Source organism: Orcinus orca, chromosome 15 (assembly GCF_937001465.1).
Source record: "Orcinus orca chromosome 15, mOrcOrc1.1, whole genome shotgun sequence".
Classification (NCBI taxonomy): domain Eukaryota; kingdom Metazoa; phylum Chordata; class Mammalia; order Artiodactyla; family Delphinidae; genus Orcinus; species Orcinus orca.
The window spans coordinates 89,477,980-89,492,739 of NC_064573.1; the positions used below are offsets into that span (position 1 = coordinate 89,477,980).

At 38.6% G+C, this 14,760-nt stretch overlaps 1 protein-coding gene across 10 annotated transcripts in view; it reads left to right on the forward strand.

Annotated features, from left to right (window-relative positions):
* The window catches only part of ZNF10 (zinc finger protein 10), a 70,353-nt gene that overhangs the window by 43,405 nt on the left and 12,188 nt on the right, over positions 1 to 14,760 (forward strand). For all 10 annotated transcript variants that reach the window (XM_049698540.1, XM_049698536.1, XM_049698541.1 and 7 more), the window contains 2 exons: positions 9,118 to 9,244; positions 9,539 to 9,625. In XM_049698540.1, coding sequence (XP_049554497.1) covers positions 9,118 to 9,244; positions 9,539 to 9,625 — 214 coding nt within the window. The remainder of the gene's footprint in view (positions 1 to 9,117; positions 9,245 to 9,538; positions 9,626 to 14,760) is intronic.

The window sequence follows — 14,760 nt, forward strand, 5'->3', positions numbered from 1 at the left end:
GCCCTGCCACTAGGTTCATCGATACCATTTTTTGAGATTCCATATATGTGCGTTAGCATGCGGTATTTGTTTTTCTCTTTCTGACTTACTTCACTCTGTATAACAGTGTCTAGGTCCATCCACCTCACTGCAAATAACTGAATTTGTTCCTTTTTATGGCCAAGTAATATTTCATTGTATATATGTGCCACATCTTCTTTATCCATTCATCTGTCAGTAGACATTTAGGTTGCTTCCATGTCCTGGCTCTTGTAAGTAGTGCTGTAGTGAACATTGTGGTACATATGTCTTTTTGAATTATGGTTTTCTCAGGGTATATGCCCAGTAGTGGGATTGCTGGGTCATATGGTAGTTCTGTTTTCAGTTTTTTAAGGAACCTCCATAGTGTTCTCCATAGTGGCTGTATCAATTTACATTCCCACCAACAGTGCAGGAGGGTTCCCTTTTCTCCACACCCTCTCGAGCATTTATTGTTTGTAGATTTTTTGATGATGGCCATTCTGACCAGTGCGAGGTGATACATCACTGTGGTTTTGATTTGCATTTCTCTAATGATTAGTGATGTTGAGCATCTTTTTATGTGTTTGATGGCAATGTGTATGTCTTCTTTGGAGAAATGTCTATTTAGGTCTTCTGCCCATTTTTGGATTGGGTTGTTTGTTTTTTTGATATTGAGCTGCATGAGCTGCTTGTATATTTTGGAGACTAATCCTTTGTCAGTTGCTTTGTTTGCAGATATTTTCTCCCACTCTGAGGGTCGTCTTTTCGTCTTGTTTATGGTTTCCTTTGCTGTGCAAAAGCTTTTAAGTTTCATTAGGTCCCATTTGTTTATTTTCGTTCTTATTTCCATTACTCTAGGAGGTGGGTCAAAAAGGATATTGCTGTGATTTATGTCATAGAGATACCACATCTTCTTTATCCATTCCTCTGTTGATGGACACATAGGTTGCTTCCACATCCTGGCTATTGTAAATAGTGCTGCAGTGAACATTAGGGTGCATGTATCTTTTCAAATTGTGGTTTTCTGTGGGTATATGCCTAGGAGTGGGATTGCTGGGTCATATGGTAGTTCTATTTTTAGTTTTTTAAGGAATCTCCATACTGTTCTCCATAGTGGTTGTACCAATTTCCATTCCCACCAACAGTGTAGGAGGGTTCCCTTTTCTCCACATCTTCTCCAGCATTTATTGTTTATAGATTTTTTTGTTGTTGTTGTTTGTTTATAGATTTTTTGATGATGGCCATTCTGTGACTGGTGGGAGGTGATACCTCATTGCAGTTTTAATTTGTATTCTCTAGTAATTAGTGATGTTGAGCATCTTTTCATGTGCTTTTTGGCCATCTGTTGTCATGGATTTTTAAGAATTCTTTGTTATTCTAGATTTAAATCCTTTATAAGAAAAGTGATTTGAAAATATTTTCTCCCAGTGTCTGGTTTGTGTTTTCATTTCCATGACACCAACTTTCACAGAGCACAATGTTTTAATTTTGATAAAGTTTATTTTCTGAATTTTAATTTTTTAAAATGAGTTTTGCTTTTGGTGTCATATCTAAAATTTAATTGCCCAAACAAAAGTGCACAAATTAAAAAAAATTTTTCTCTGGAATTTGTAAAGTTTTAGTTTTCACATTTAAGTCTGTGATCCATTTTTAGTTAATTTTTGTATACAGTGTGGGGTATGTGTTAAGGTTCATTTTTTATGTGTATGGATGTGCAAGGGTTCCAGCACCCTTTGTTGAAAAAGGTGATCCTTTCTCCATTGAATTGCTTTTGTGTTTTTATGAAAAAAAAATTTTTTTTTCAAGAGACAGTGTTTATATGGGTCTATTTCTAGGCTCTCTTTTCTGTTCCATTGATTTTTATGTCTGATCTTTTACCAGTATCATGCTTTCTTGCTTTTATAGGAAGTCTTAAAGTGGGCTAGTGGGAGTGCTGCACCTTTGTTCTTCAGAATTGTTTTGGCTGTTCTAGTTTTTTGCCTTTCTGTATTAATTATAGAATACCTTGTGGATAGCTACAAAAAAAGCTTGTTAGGACTTTGATTGGAATTACAGTGAATCTATGAGTCAAATTAGGGAAAACTTACATCTTAACAATACTGAGTTTTCCAATCCATGAACACACTATAGCTTTCCATGTTTTAGATCTTTGATTTTTTTAACCACTGTTTGTATTTTGGAGCATACGTATTTCTGCACACATATTTTCTTTTATCATCTTAACCATTTTAAGTGACAATTCAGTGGTATTAAATACATTCATAACATTGGCAGTCATAATCACCATATCCGTCTCCACAGCACTCTTCCTCTTGAAAAACTGAAGCTCTATACCATTAAACAATAACTCCCAATTCCCCACTCCCCATAACCCCTGGCAAGCGCCACTCTACTTTCTGTCTCTGATTTTGACTACGCTAGTTACCTCATATAAGTGGAATCATACAGTAATTGTCTTTTTGTGACTGGCTTATCTCCCTTGACATAATGTTCACAAGGTTCATCCTTGTTATAGCATACTGCGAATTTTCTTCCTTTTTAAAGCTGAATAATAATTTGTTGTATGTATATACCTCATTTTGCTTATCCATTCATCCATCCATGGACACTTGGATTGCTTTCATGTTTTAGCTACTGTGAATATTAACGTTGCTATGAACATGGATGTAGAAATACCTCTTTAAGACCCTGCTTTCACTTCCTTTGGGGATATACCCAGAGATGAAATTGCTGGACCATATGGTAATAATAATTTTTAATTTTTTGAGGAGCCACCAAACTGTTTTCCACAGCAGCTACACCATGTTGTATCCCCAACCAGCGGTGTACAAGTGTTCCCATTATTCCACATCCTCGCCAACCTTTGTTATTTTTATGGTTTTTGATAGCCATCCTAATAAGTGTGAGCAGAAACTCATTATAGTTTTTTTTTTAAATTAATTTATTTGGCTGTGTTGGGTCTTCGCTGCTGCATGGGCTTTCTCTAGTTGTGATGAGCGGGGGTCACTCCTCGTTGCAGTGCACGGGCTTCTCACTGCAGTGGCCTCTCTCGTTCAGAGAGTGGGCTTTAGGTGCGCGGGCTTCAGTAATTGTGGCACATGGGCTCAGTAGTTGTGGTTCCTGGGCTCTAGAACACAGGCTCAGTAGTTGTGGTGCACAGGCTTAGTTGCTCTGTGCCATGTGGGATCTTCCTGGCCCAGGGCTTGAACCTGTGTCCCCTGCATTGGCAGGCAGATTCTTAACCACTGCGCTGCCAGGGAAGTCCCTCATTGTAGTTTTGATTTGCATTTTTGTTATGATTAGTGATGTTCAGCATCTTCATGTGCTTATTGGCCATTTGTATATCTTCTTTGGGGAAATGTCTATTCAAGTCCTTTGATTACTTTTGAATAGGTTGTTTTTTGTTGAGTTTTAGTTCTTTATATATTCTAGATATTAATCCCTTATAAGATACATGACTTGCAGATATTTTCTCCCATTTTGGGAGTTGCCTTTTTACTATGTTGATGTTGTGTTTTGATGCAAAAATTTTTTTAATTTTCATGAAGTTCAATTGGTTGGTTTTTCTTTTGTTGCTTGTACCTTTTGTGTCATTTTCAAGAAATCATTGCCAAATCTAACATTGTGAAGCTTTTGCCCTATGTTTCCTTCTTATATAGTTTTAGGTCTTACATTTACATCTTTGATCCATTCTGAGTTAATTTTTATGTAGTGTTAGATGAGGGTCCAACTTCATTTTTTTTTCATGTGGATATCCAGTTTTCCCAGTAGTATTTGTTGGAAAGACTTTCCCCATAAATGGTCTTGGAACCATTGCCAAAAATCATTTGACCATATATGCAGGGGGTTATTTCTGGGCTCTGTTCTATTCCATTGTCACCTTTATGTCAGTACCACATTGTTTTGATTACTGTAGCTTTGTAGTAAGTTTTTTTTAAATGTTTATTTATTTATTTGGCTGCATTGGATCTTAGTTGCGGCATGCAGGATCTTCATTGTGACATGCAGGATCTTTTTGTTGTGGCATGCAGTCTTCTCCAGTTGCAGTGTACAGGCTTCTCTCTAGTTGTGGTGCGCAGGCTTCAGAGTGTGCGGGCTCAGTAGTTGTGGTGTGCTGGCCTTGTTGCCCCACAGCATGTTGGATCTTAGTTCCCTGACCAGGGATCGAACCCTCATCCCCTGCATTGGAAGAAGGATTCTTAACCACTGCACCACCAGGGAAATCCTGTGTAGTAAGTTTTAAAATCAGGAAGTATGAGTCCTCCAGCTTTGTTCTTTTTCAAGATTGCTTTGGCTATTCAGGGTCCCTTGAGCTTCCATATGCATTTTAGGGTGGGTTTTTCTATTTTTGCAAAAAACATCGTCGGAATTTTATTAGGGATTGCATTGAATATGTAGATCACTTTGGGTAGTGTTAACATTTTAATATTAAGGAACATAGGGTATGTTTCTGTTTATTTATGTGTTCTTTAATTTCTCTCAGTAAGGTTTTCAGTTTTCATTCTACAAGTCATTTACCTCCTAGGTTCAGTTATTACTTTTTGATGATGCTATAAATGGAATCATTTTCATAATTTGCTTTTCAGATTGGTCATTGTTAGTGTATAGAAATGCACCTGATTTTGGTGTGTGACTTTGTATCCTGTTATTTGCTGAATTCATTTGTTCTAACTAGGTTGTGTGTGTGTGTGTGTGTGTGTGTGTGTGTGTGTGTGTAATCTTTAAGATTTTCTATATATAGGAAGACATTGTCCATGAACAGAGATAATTTTACTCCTTTTCTAATTTAGATGCCTTTTATTTCTTTTTCTTGCCCAATGGCTCTGGCAAGAACTTGAAGCACTATGTTGAATAGAAGTGGAGAAAGAAGGCATTCCTTTTTTAAAAAAAAAATATTTATTTGGCTGCATCGGGTCTTAGTTGCAGCACATGGGATCTTTCATTGTGGTGTGCAGCCTTCTCTCTAGTTGTGGTGTGTGGACTCTAGAGTGTGTGGGCTTAGTTACCCTGCAGCATGCAGGATCTTAGTTCCCTGAACAGGGATTGAACCCATGTCCCCTTCATTGGAAGGCAGATTCTTAACCACTGGACCACGAGGGAAGTCTTGAAAGCAGGCATCCTTGCATCATTCCTGATCTTAGAAGAAAAGCTTTTAGTCTTTCATCATTGAGTATGATGTTCACTGTGTGTTTTTAAGATGTAGGTTTTATTATGTTGAAGTACTTTCCTTCTATTTCTACTTTGTTGAGTGTTTTGATTATGAAAGAGTGTTGAATTTTGTCAGATCCTTCAATTGAGGTAATCTGCATCGAGATAATCATTTTTTTAACTTCATTCTGTTAGTGTGATGTATTGCATTGAGCAATTTTCAAATGTTGAACCATCCTTGCATTCCGAAAATAAATCCCATTGGTCATGGTGTATGATCTTTTTAATAAGCTGTTGAATTTGATTTGCTATTATTTTGAAGATTTTTGCATCTATGTTCATGAGGAATATTAGTTTATAGTTTTCTTACAGTGGCTTTGTCTGGATTTGGTATCAGAGCCTTAGGAAGTGTTCCCTCCTCTAGGTTTTTGGAAAAGCTTGAGAAAGATTGATGTTATTACTTCTTTAAATATTTGTTAAAATTCACCAGTGAAGCCTGGGCTTTTCTTCTTTGGGGGAAGATTTTTGATTACAGACCCAATCTCCTTACTAGTTATAGATCTGTTCAGATTTCCTATTTCTTTGTGATTTGATCTTAATAGAAACACAAATGGAATTCATTCCTTTCCACTATGTTATCCAATTTGTTGACATATAATTGTTCATAGTACTTGCCAATAATCATTTTTATTTTTGTAGAATCAGTACTAATTTCCCCACTTTCATTCTTGATTTTAGTAATTCTAGTCTTCTCTCTTTTTTTTTTTTTTTCCCTCAGTCTAGCTACCTGAAGGTTTATCAAAATTTGTTTATCTTTTCAAAGAACTAAGCTCTGGTTTCATTGATTTTTTTTCCTATTGTTTTTCTAGTTTCTATTTTGTTTGTATTCTAATCTTATTTCCTTCTTTTTGCTACCTTTGTGTTTAATTTGTTCTTTTTCTGTTTCCTTAAGTTGTAAAGTTAGATTATTGATTTGAGATGTTTCTTGTTTTAAATATGTTTGGTTTTTTTGAAGATGTTGGGGGTAGGAGTTTATTAATTTATTTATTTTTGCTGTGTTGGGTCTTCATTTCTGTGTGAGGGCTTTCTCTAGTTGTGGCAAGCAGGGGTCACTCTTCATCGCGGTGCACGGGCCTCTAACTATCGCGGTCTCTCTTGTTGCGGAGCACAGGCTCCAGACGCGCCGGCTCAGTAGTTGTGGCTCACGGGCCTAGTTGCTCCGCGGCATGTGGGATCCTCCCAGACCAGGGCTCGAGCCCGTGTTCCCTGCATTAGCAGGCAGATTCTCAACCACTGCGCCACCAGGGAAGCCCCTAAATATGTGTTTTTAACTGTAAAATTTTCCCTTAACACTGCTTTTGCTGCATCCCAACAACTTTATGTTGTGTTTTGTTTTCATTCATGTCTAAGTATTTACTAATTTCCCTTTTGATTTGTTTGATCCATTGGTTGTTTAAGACCATGTTGTTTAATTCCCACAAATTTGTGAATTTTCCCTTTTTTTCTGCTGCTTTTAGTGATTTTTAACTTCATCCTATGTGGTCAGAGAAGATACTTTGTATGATATTTATCTTTTAAATCTATTGAGATTTAATTTGTGGCCTAACATATGGTCTGTCCTGGAAAATGTCTCATGTGTACTTGAGAAGAATGTATATTTTGTTCTTGGGTAGAATATTCTGTATATGTCTGTTAGAGGTAGTTTATTTAAATTCTGTTTCCTTACTTATTTTCTTTCTGATTGTTCTATGCATTATCGGGAGTGGGATATTGAAGTTTCCAACTATTATTATAAAACTATTTATCCCTTCAATTATGTCAGTTTTTGTTTCATGTATTTTGATGATTTGTTATTAGGTGCAACTGTTTATAATTTTCTATCTTCTAGCTGTGCTGAAACTTTAATAATATGTAATTTCCTTCTTTGTCTCTTACAACCTTTTTGATTTGTCTGATGTTAGTATATCCACCCCTGCTCTACTTCGGTTACTACTTGCATGGAATATCTTTATCCATCTTTTCACTTTTGATCTGTTTGTGTCTTTGGATCTAAAGTGAGTTTCTCATAGACAGCATATTTGAATCATGTTTCTTAATCCATTTTGCCAAACTCTGTCTTTTCACTGGAGAGTTTTATTGATTTACACTTATAGTAATTACTCCTAAGGAGGGATTTATTTCTGTCATTTTGCTGTTTTCTTTATACCTTATAGCTTTTTGGTCCTTCAGTTCCTGCAATCACTGTCTTTTGTGATTAGTTGAATTTTTATAGTGAAATGTCTAAATTCCTTTCTCATTTGCTTTTTGTGTAAGTTTTATAACTATTTTCTTTGTGGTGGCCATGGGATTACATTTAACTTCCTAAAGTTATAGCATTCTGATTTGAATTTATACCAGCTTAACTTCAATAACATACAAACACTATGCTCTTTTACAGCTCTGTCCCACCGCTTTTGATTGCTGATGTCTCAGAGTTACATCTTTATACATTGTGTGCCCCGAAATGTAAACTAATAATTATTTCAAATGCATTTGTCTCTTATAATTATGTAGAGAATGAAATGTAGAGGCACAAATATACTACCATTATAATTACCCAGATATTTACCTTTATTCAGATCTTTATTTCTTCAAACAGCTTCAAAATATTGTCTAGTGTTCTTCTATTTCACATACATGACTCCCTTGAGCATCTCTTGACAAGCAGGTCTAGTGGTAGCAAACTACCTTTTGTTCTTCTGGGAATGTCTTCATTTCTACCTCACTTTTTACTTACTTAATTAATTTATTTTTGGCTGCGTTGGGTCTTCATTGATACATGTGGGCTTTCTCTAGTTCTGGCGAGTGGGATCTACTCTTCATTACAGTGCACATGCTTCTCATTACTGTGGCTTCTCTTGTTGCAGAGCATGGGTTCTAGAGTGCAGGCTCAGTAGTTGGGGCCCACAGGCTTAGTTGCTCCATGGCATGTGGGATCTTCCTGGGCCAGGGCTCGATCCCGTGCCCCCTGCATTGGCAGGTGGATTCTTAACCACGGCGCCACCAGGGAAGCCCTCTACCTCACTTTTGAAGCACAGTTTTGTCAGATACAGGATTCTTGGCTGGTAGTTTATTTTTCTTTTAGCTCTTTGAATATATGGGTTTATTGCCTTTTGGTCTCCAAAGGTTCTGATGAGAAATCTATTTATAATCTTACTGAGGAGCCCTTGTAGGAAACAAGTCATTGCTTTCTTGATGCTTTCAGGGTTCTCTCTTTGTCTATTGAAAATTTGAGCATGTGTGTTTCTTTGAGTTCATTGTTTTTGGAGTTTGTTTAGATTCTTGGATGTTTATATTCATGTCTTCATCAAATTGGGAATTTCATTTTCAAATTTGGTGTCCATTTTTGAAAATCTTAGCCATTCTAGATGTGTAATGGTGTCTCACTGTTTTAATTTGCAATTCCCTAATGATATATGATGTTGAGCATCTTCTCATACGCTGATTTACCATCGGTGTATCTTCATGTTCAGATCTGTCGCCCCACACTGTGGTTGCTACTTACAGCTGTTGCCTTTTTTATTTCACGAAATTTTAACGTCTTCTCTTCAGTGGTACCTCCTGGTGCATTCAAGCAGCATTGCTTGCTTCCCCCTTTGTGCCCATGTTCTCTGCATGTTCTTTTCTCATAGCATCTTTGACTGCCTGTTACATTTTTATGGGTTTAATCTTTGCTGTTCTCTGCAATGCTGAACACTTCTGTCTTTCATCCATTTTATATTACCTGCTCCTAGTTGAATACCTGGCACATGGTATTCTTATATGCTGAAAGACAGGTTAACTGATTTAATGCATATTGATGGGATATTTTCAGTAAACGTTTGCTTTTCTCCCAAAGTAGAATGTAAATAATGGACACCCTTAGCAGCCTTTTGTTTACTACAAACTCAGTAAAATGATTTGCAACTGAATGGAGATATGCTGTTTCAGGGACCATTGTCATTCATGGATGTGTTTGTGGACTTTACCTGGGAGGAGTGGCAGCTGCTGGACCCAGCTCAGAAGCACCTGTACAGGAGTGTGATGTTGGAGAACTATAGCAACCTGGTGTCCCTGGGTAAGTACCACTTCCCTGAAAGGAGTGTGTGTCATCTCCAGGCTTCCCCTTCTTGGGTGCTGAAAGCTGGGGCACTTTCGTAAAATGCTTGGTGATTTGCGGCTTATATTTAGAGGCCAGATTTTCTTATTCTCCCTTTGGCATCAGAAGCTGCTGGTTGAATGATGTTCACTTTGCCAAAGTGCAAAAGGGCAGCTTCATCACGCCGCCTCTAAACCGAGTCTTCCCCATTCTGCTGAATCCCTGGGTCCTAGGCAGTTTTGGGCCAGGTTGTCTGTAATTTTCTATTCACAGGGTATCAACACACCAAACCAAATATCATTTTCCAGTTGGAACAAGAAGAGCTGTGGATGATGCAAATTCCAAGTGAGGGCCATATGGGTGAGTCGTCAGAACATTTAGATCTTTTCCTCCTTAGAATTGGTGAGTTCTGACATGATGTTCCCTTTGTGTTTGTACTTTTGGGTCATTTGTAACCATTGTCTCTTAGTTAATCTCCTCTGTGGCATTCTCAGCTTCCTTCTTACTTTCCCGTGGTGATAGATGCATTTCATTACGCATTTAAGCAAGCTTTTCCTCTTTACCTCTTTTCATGTGACTTTCACACCCCTTCTACTTTTTTTCTATTTTTCTAAAATTACTTACATTCATATTCAACACAGTTCCAATTTCCTTCTCCTTGAAACCTACGTGTTAGGAGATTCTACCCTTTCTGCTTCTCCTTCCTAATGGCTTTGTCATCACTGTTCTTTCTGAGTGTATTCCTGCATCATTTGATAATATCAGTTCTCTTGCCTGAAGCCTTTCCCCCACGCCTTACCCAAGTGAACCCCATGGAACCCACTCTCACACTGCACGACACAGTGCTTATTCTCCTCATGCTTTACTGCCCTCGCATGCTCTTTCCTCTGAGTCCAAAGGGGTCTTTCTTGTATTCCCCACTTTCCTCGTATATTGTAAGTTTTAAAAGACTTCCACTCTGAAGATTTACGCTTTTTCTTTCTGTATTGGTGACTGACAGCCCCATCCCTCTTTCATCTGCCCTTTGGTACTGGGTTTGATTGTTCCACCGGGCATCTTCCCTGCATGGGCCACTCCCTTGTCTCATTTTTCAGAAACTGGAATTGGAATGTCTCTTCTGCTGCCCCATAGCTGTATGATATCTTCTTCTCACCTTCCTGTTTGTTAGTTCTGCTGTGCTCCTGGTTCTTCTTCCTGGCACTGGGACGTGAGCCTAAATATCCTTTTTATGCTGTTCTCGTCACTAGTCTTGCTATAATCTGTTAGTATTTTGGTCCTTCAAAAATAAGTCTTTTAAGGCCTCCATCTTCTCAATTCCCACCTCCTTCTCATTGGGAATGAGATAATTCCCAATATTATCTTGTTTTTCTTTTTTTTATTGGGTATACCACACGGCTTATGGAACCTTAGTTCCCTGACCAGGGATTGAACCCGGTCCCTTGTTAGTGAAAGCATGGTGTCCTAACCACTGGACCACCAGGGAATTCCATTATTTCATTTCTTGCTTATTCTACTTATTAGCAAAATTTATACCTTTTACTCTTTTTATACTGTTCATCCTGATGTTACTGTCAGATATATTTCCCTAAGCAACTATGTATTCCATCATAAGTGTGGCAGGATAAATCAACAGTTAATCTTTGTATTATTAGGATGGTTTCAGCTGCAATTTTTGATTAGTCCTAAATCAAACTATTTAGGCAGAAGTGATTTATTACCACACATCACAAAATGTCCTGATGTGGGACTGCTTGACTTACTAAATCCCCAAACGTCTATCTCTGCCTCGCCATTCTAACTATGTCAGTATTTCTCAGATTTCCTCCCCTCATGGTCACCAGATGCCTCTTACAGTTCCAGCCAACACCTGCAGGTATACCAGTGGGCAGTGGAATAAGAAAGACTGTTTCTTCCCACATGGTCCTTTTAATTAGGCATTAAAATCTCTTTCAGGAAACCCCAGCAGACTTACCATGTTGAGCAGGCTAGATTTTTATCACATATCCCTGTGTAAAGAAGACTCTGGTGAGGGAAATGGGGCCATCACTGTCGGCTCAGCTATATCATGCTTCACTCTCGGCAGGGGTATGGAAGTGGGTCCCATTTTCCTAACTGCCGCACATGGCCTTACAAATGGAAGTAGGAAATAAGATCAGGTTTCTGCCAGCCAGGAAAAGGGCAGCAGAACGGCTGGGTAGGCAGCACTGTCCACCTCCATCTACCTCTCTGGTTAGGCATCATCCAGTCACACCTTTCTTTCCATCCATTCATCTTCAAAAATATTCTGTCACCCCTCTTGTCATTCTTCTAGTATATTAATGCAAGTCTAGGATCCTTGTTTCTAATCAGACGTGGTGGTTCTTCATGGTCTGGTGATCTATAATTAAAGATAAGTTATCCACGTACAACCAGCCAGACAGGTAGAGTGGCAGAGAGAAGTACAGGGTGGGTACAACAGGAACCTCGTTCTGGGAGAGCAGCAGGAGTGGCACAACAGAGAAGCATTGGAACCCAGGCTGGGCAGGCTGTGCCGGGGCTTCCTGCTGTGGCCGTGTCCTGGTGAGTCCGGGTTCTGCTGGCTTAGCATGATTTCCTCTTCCATTGTCTTCTGTGGCTAAACTCAAGATGGGCCACAGCCAGTAATCATGTTTAATACAGTCTTGAATCATATTTAAATAATCTTTAATCTTGTGAATTCCTCTCTTCTACTCACTGGCTCTGGTATTCTGTCCTTATTTCTTGAATTCTTTGTGCTCTTCCTTGAGATACCAGCAATGATTAATTTCCCGCAATTATTGTTGTAAAGAAAATGCTCAACAGCAAATTCATTAGATTTCCTGGGAAATCAAATGAAGGAAGCCAGAGATGTGGGAACCAAGGGAAAATCAGCAGGAGTGTGGTGCCAGCAACAGAAGGATTGGAAGGGTGAAGTACAGAAACTGACAGATTCAGTACCCATGAACTTTCAGAGTCTACAGGGACAACACTGACAGCCAAACATGAGCAAATATGATTTGAGGGCAAAGGTTAATTACTCACTGGCCTGTTTTCTTCTTGATGGAAACACTTCTGACTTTAAGACCATGTATTGGGTTGGCCAAAGGTTCATTCAGTTTTTTCCATAAGATGGCTCTAGTAGCACTTAGTTGTCTTTAACTTCATTTGAAACAGTTTTGTTAGATTGTATTGTGACAGCTTTTGTATCGGTGTGCATTAAAAAAAAAATTATCAAAATTGGTGAATATTTGTGTAGCCATTTTAATATTGAAGATGGAAGAAAGCAACATTTTTGGCCTATTATACTGTATTATTTCAAGAAAGGCAAAACTGCAACTGAAATGCAGAAAGGGATTTGTGCAGTATATAGAGAAGGGGCTGTGACTGATCTAACATGTCAAAAGTGGTTTGTGAAGTTTCATGCTGAAGATTTCTCTCTGGATGATGCTCCACTGTCAGGTAGACCAGTTGAAGTTGATAGCAGTCAAATTGAGACCTTAATTGAGGACAATTAACGTTATATCACAAGGGAGATAGCTGATATATGCAAAATCCAGATCCAAGTCAAGGGTTGAAAATCATTTGCACCAGCTTGATTATGTTAATTGCTTTGACGTTTGGGTTCCATGTAAGTTAAGCGAAGAAAACCTTCTTGATCATATTTTCAAATGCGATTCTTTACTTAAATGTAATGAAAACTTTCAGTTTTTAAGACGAATTGTGATGGGCGAATGAAAAGTGGATACTGTACAATAATGTGGAACGGAAGAGATCGTGGGGCAAGTGAAATGAACCACCACCAACCACACCAAAGGCTGGTCTTCATCCAAAGAAGATGATGTTGTGTATAAGGTGGGATTGGAAGGGAGTCCTCTATTATGAGCTTCTTCTGGAAAACCAAATGATTACTTCCAACAAGTACTGCTCCCAATTAGACCAGCTCTAAGCAGCACTCGAGAAAAAACATCCAGAATTACTCAACGGAAAACACATAATCTTCCATCAGGATAATGCAAGACCACATGTTTTTTTGATGACCAGGCAAAAACCGTTACAGCTTGGCTGGGAAGTTCTGATTCATCTGCCATATTCACGAGACAATGCACCTTTGGATTTCCATTTATTTCAGTCTTTACAAAATTCTCTTAGTGGAAAAAATTTTAATTCCCTGGAAGACTGTAAAAGGCACCTGGAACAGTTCTTTGCTCAAAAAGATAAAACCTTTTGGTAGGATGGAATTATGAAGTTGCCTGAAATATGGCAGAAGGTAGTGGAACAAAATGGCGAGGGCTTCCCAGGTGTTGCAGTGGTTGAGAGTCTGCCTGCTGATGCAGGGGACATGGGTTCGTGCCCCAGTCCGGGAAGGTCCCACATGCCACGGAGTGGCTGGGCCCATGAGCCATGGCCGCTGGGCCTGCACGTCTGGAGCCTGTGCTCCGTAACGGGAGAGGCCACAACAGTGAGAGGCCCGTGTACCGCAAACAAAAAAGCCCAAAATGGCTAATATGTTGTTCAGTAAAGTTCTTGGTGAAAATGGAAAATGTATCTTTTATGTTTACTTAAAAACCAAAGGAACTTTTTGGCCAACCCAGTAATAGCCAGTAATGTTCCCTCCAAAGCCACTGTAACAGTCAAACATGCTTCTGTTCATTTCTCACTGCATGGGGGTGGGTACTGTCCCAGTTGGGAATTGATGTTTGGGAAAATATAATTTGGAGGTTGTGTACAAAATGAATAAGAGGGTTCAGATTTAAGATGTAGGGAAACCTGAAATGGGGTGTTAAGATCCTGTGATATTGCTGTCTTCAAACCTGTCCTGCTTCTGTGTTCTCTTAATACCCTTTTCTGTCCATTGCCTTGGTCAGCAATAACTTTGGGACATCTAGGTCAACTCTACCCATTCTCTCTTCTGTTCAACCTCCAGATATTTCTGATTATGACTGAGGACTTAGTCTTGTGTCTAGTTCCCTATCCACTTTGTATTTTTGGAATTTGGTTGGGGGGTGGGAGTTGGGTTGGGTTTATGTTTAAAAGCATTCTGGCCACCCTGCCCCGTCTGTTTTTCATTCCCCTCAGAGAAAACCAATTTCATCTCTTTAGCTCTTCCTTATGGTATTTACGTCCATGTTTTTCTAAATAACCAACTTATTCCCTTGCACCTTGATTTCCTCCTAATTACTTAGTGTGAAGGGTAAAGATTTCTCTTTCATCCTACTTCCCTCATACTCCCCATGATATACACACTGTCTCTTTCCATACCTCCATCATCCTAATCAAGCTGTTTCATACTTAGATCAGTCTTCAGTTTTTATATCTTTACGACCATGTAATTTCTGTTCACAGGTAAATCATGCAAGTGTACAATGGCTAGTTTTCGTTCATAAATCATTTTTTCTCTTGAGTTGTTTTACTTCCGTGCCCAGTTTTCTGTGTTATCATTAATGTATTTATAATTAATTTAACCCCAGACTCTTCTTCACATGTCTAAATATTCTTTT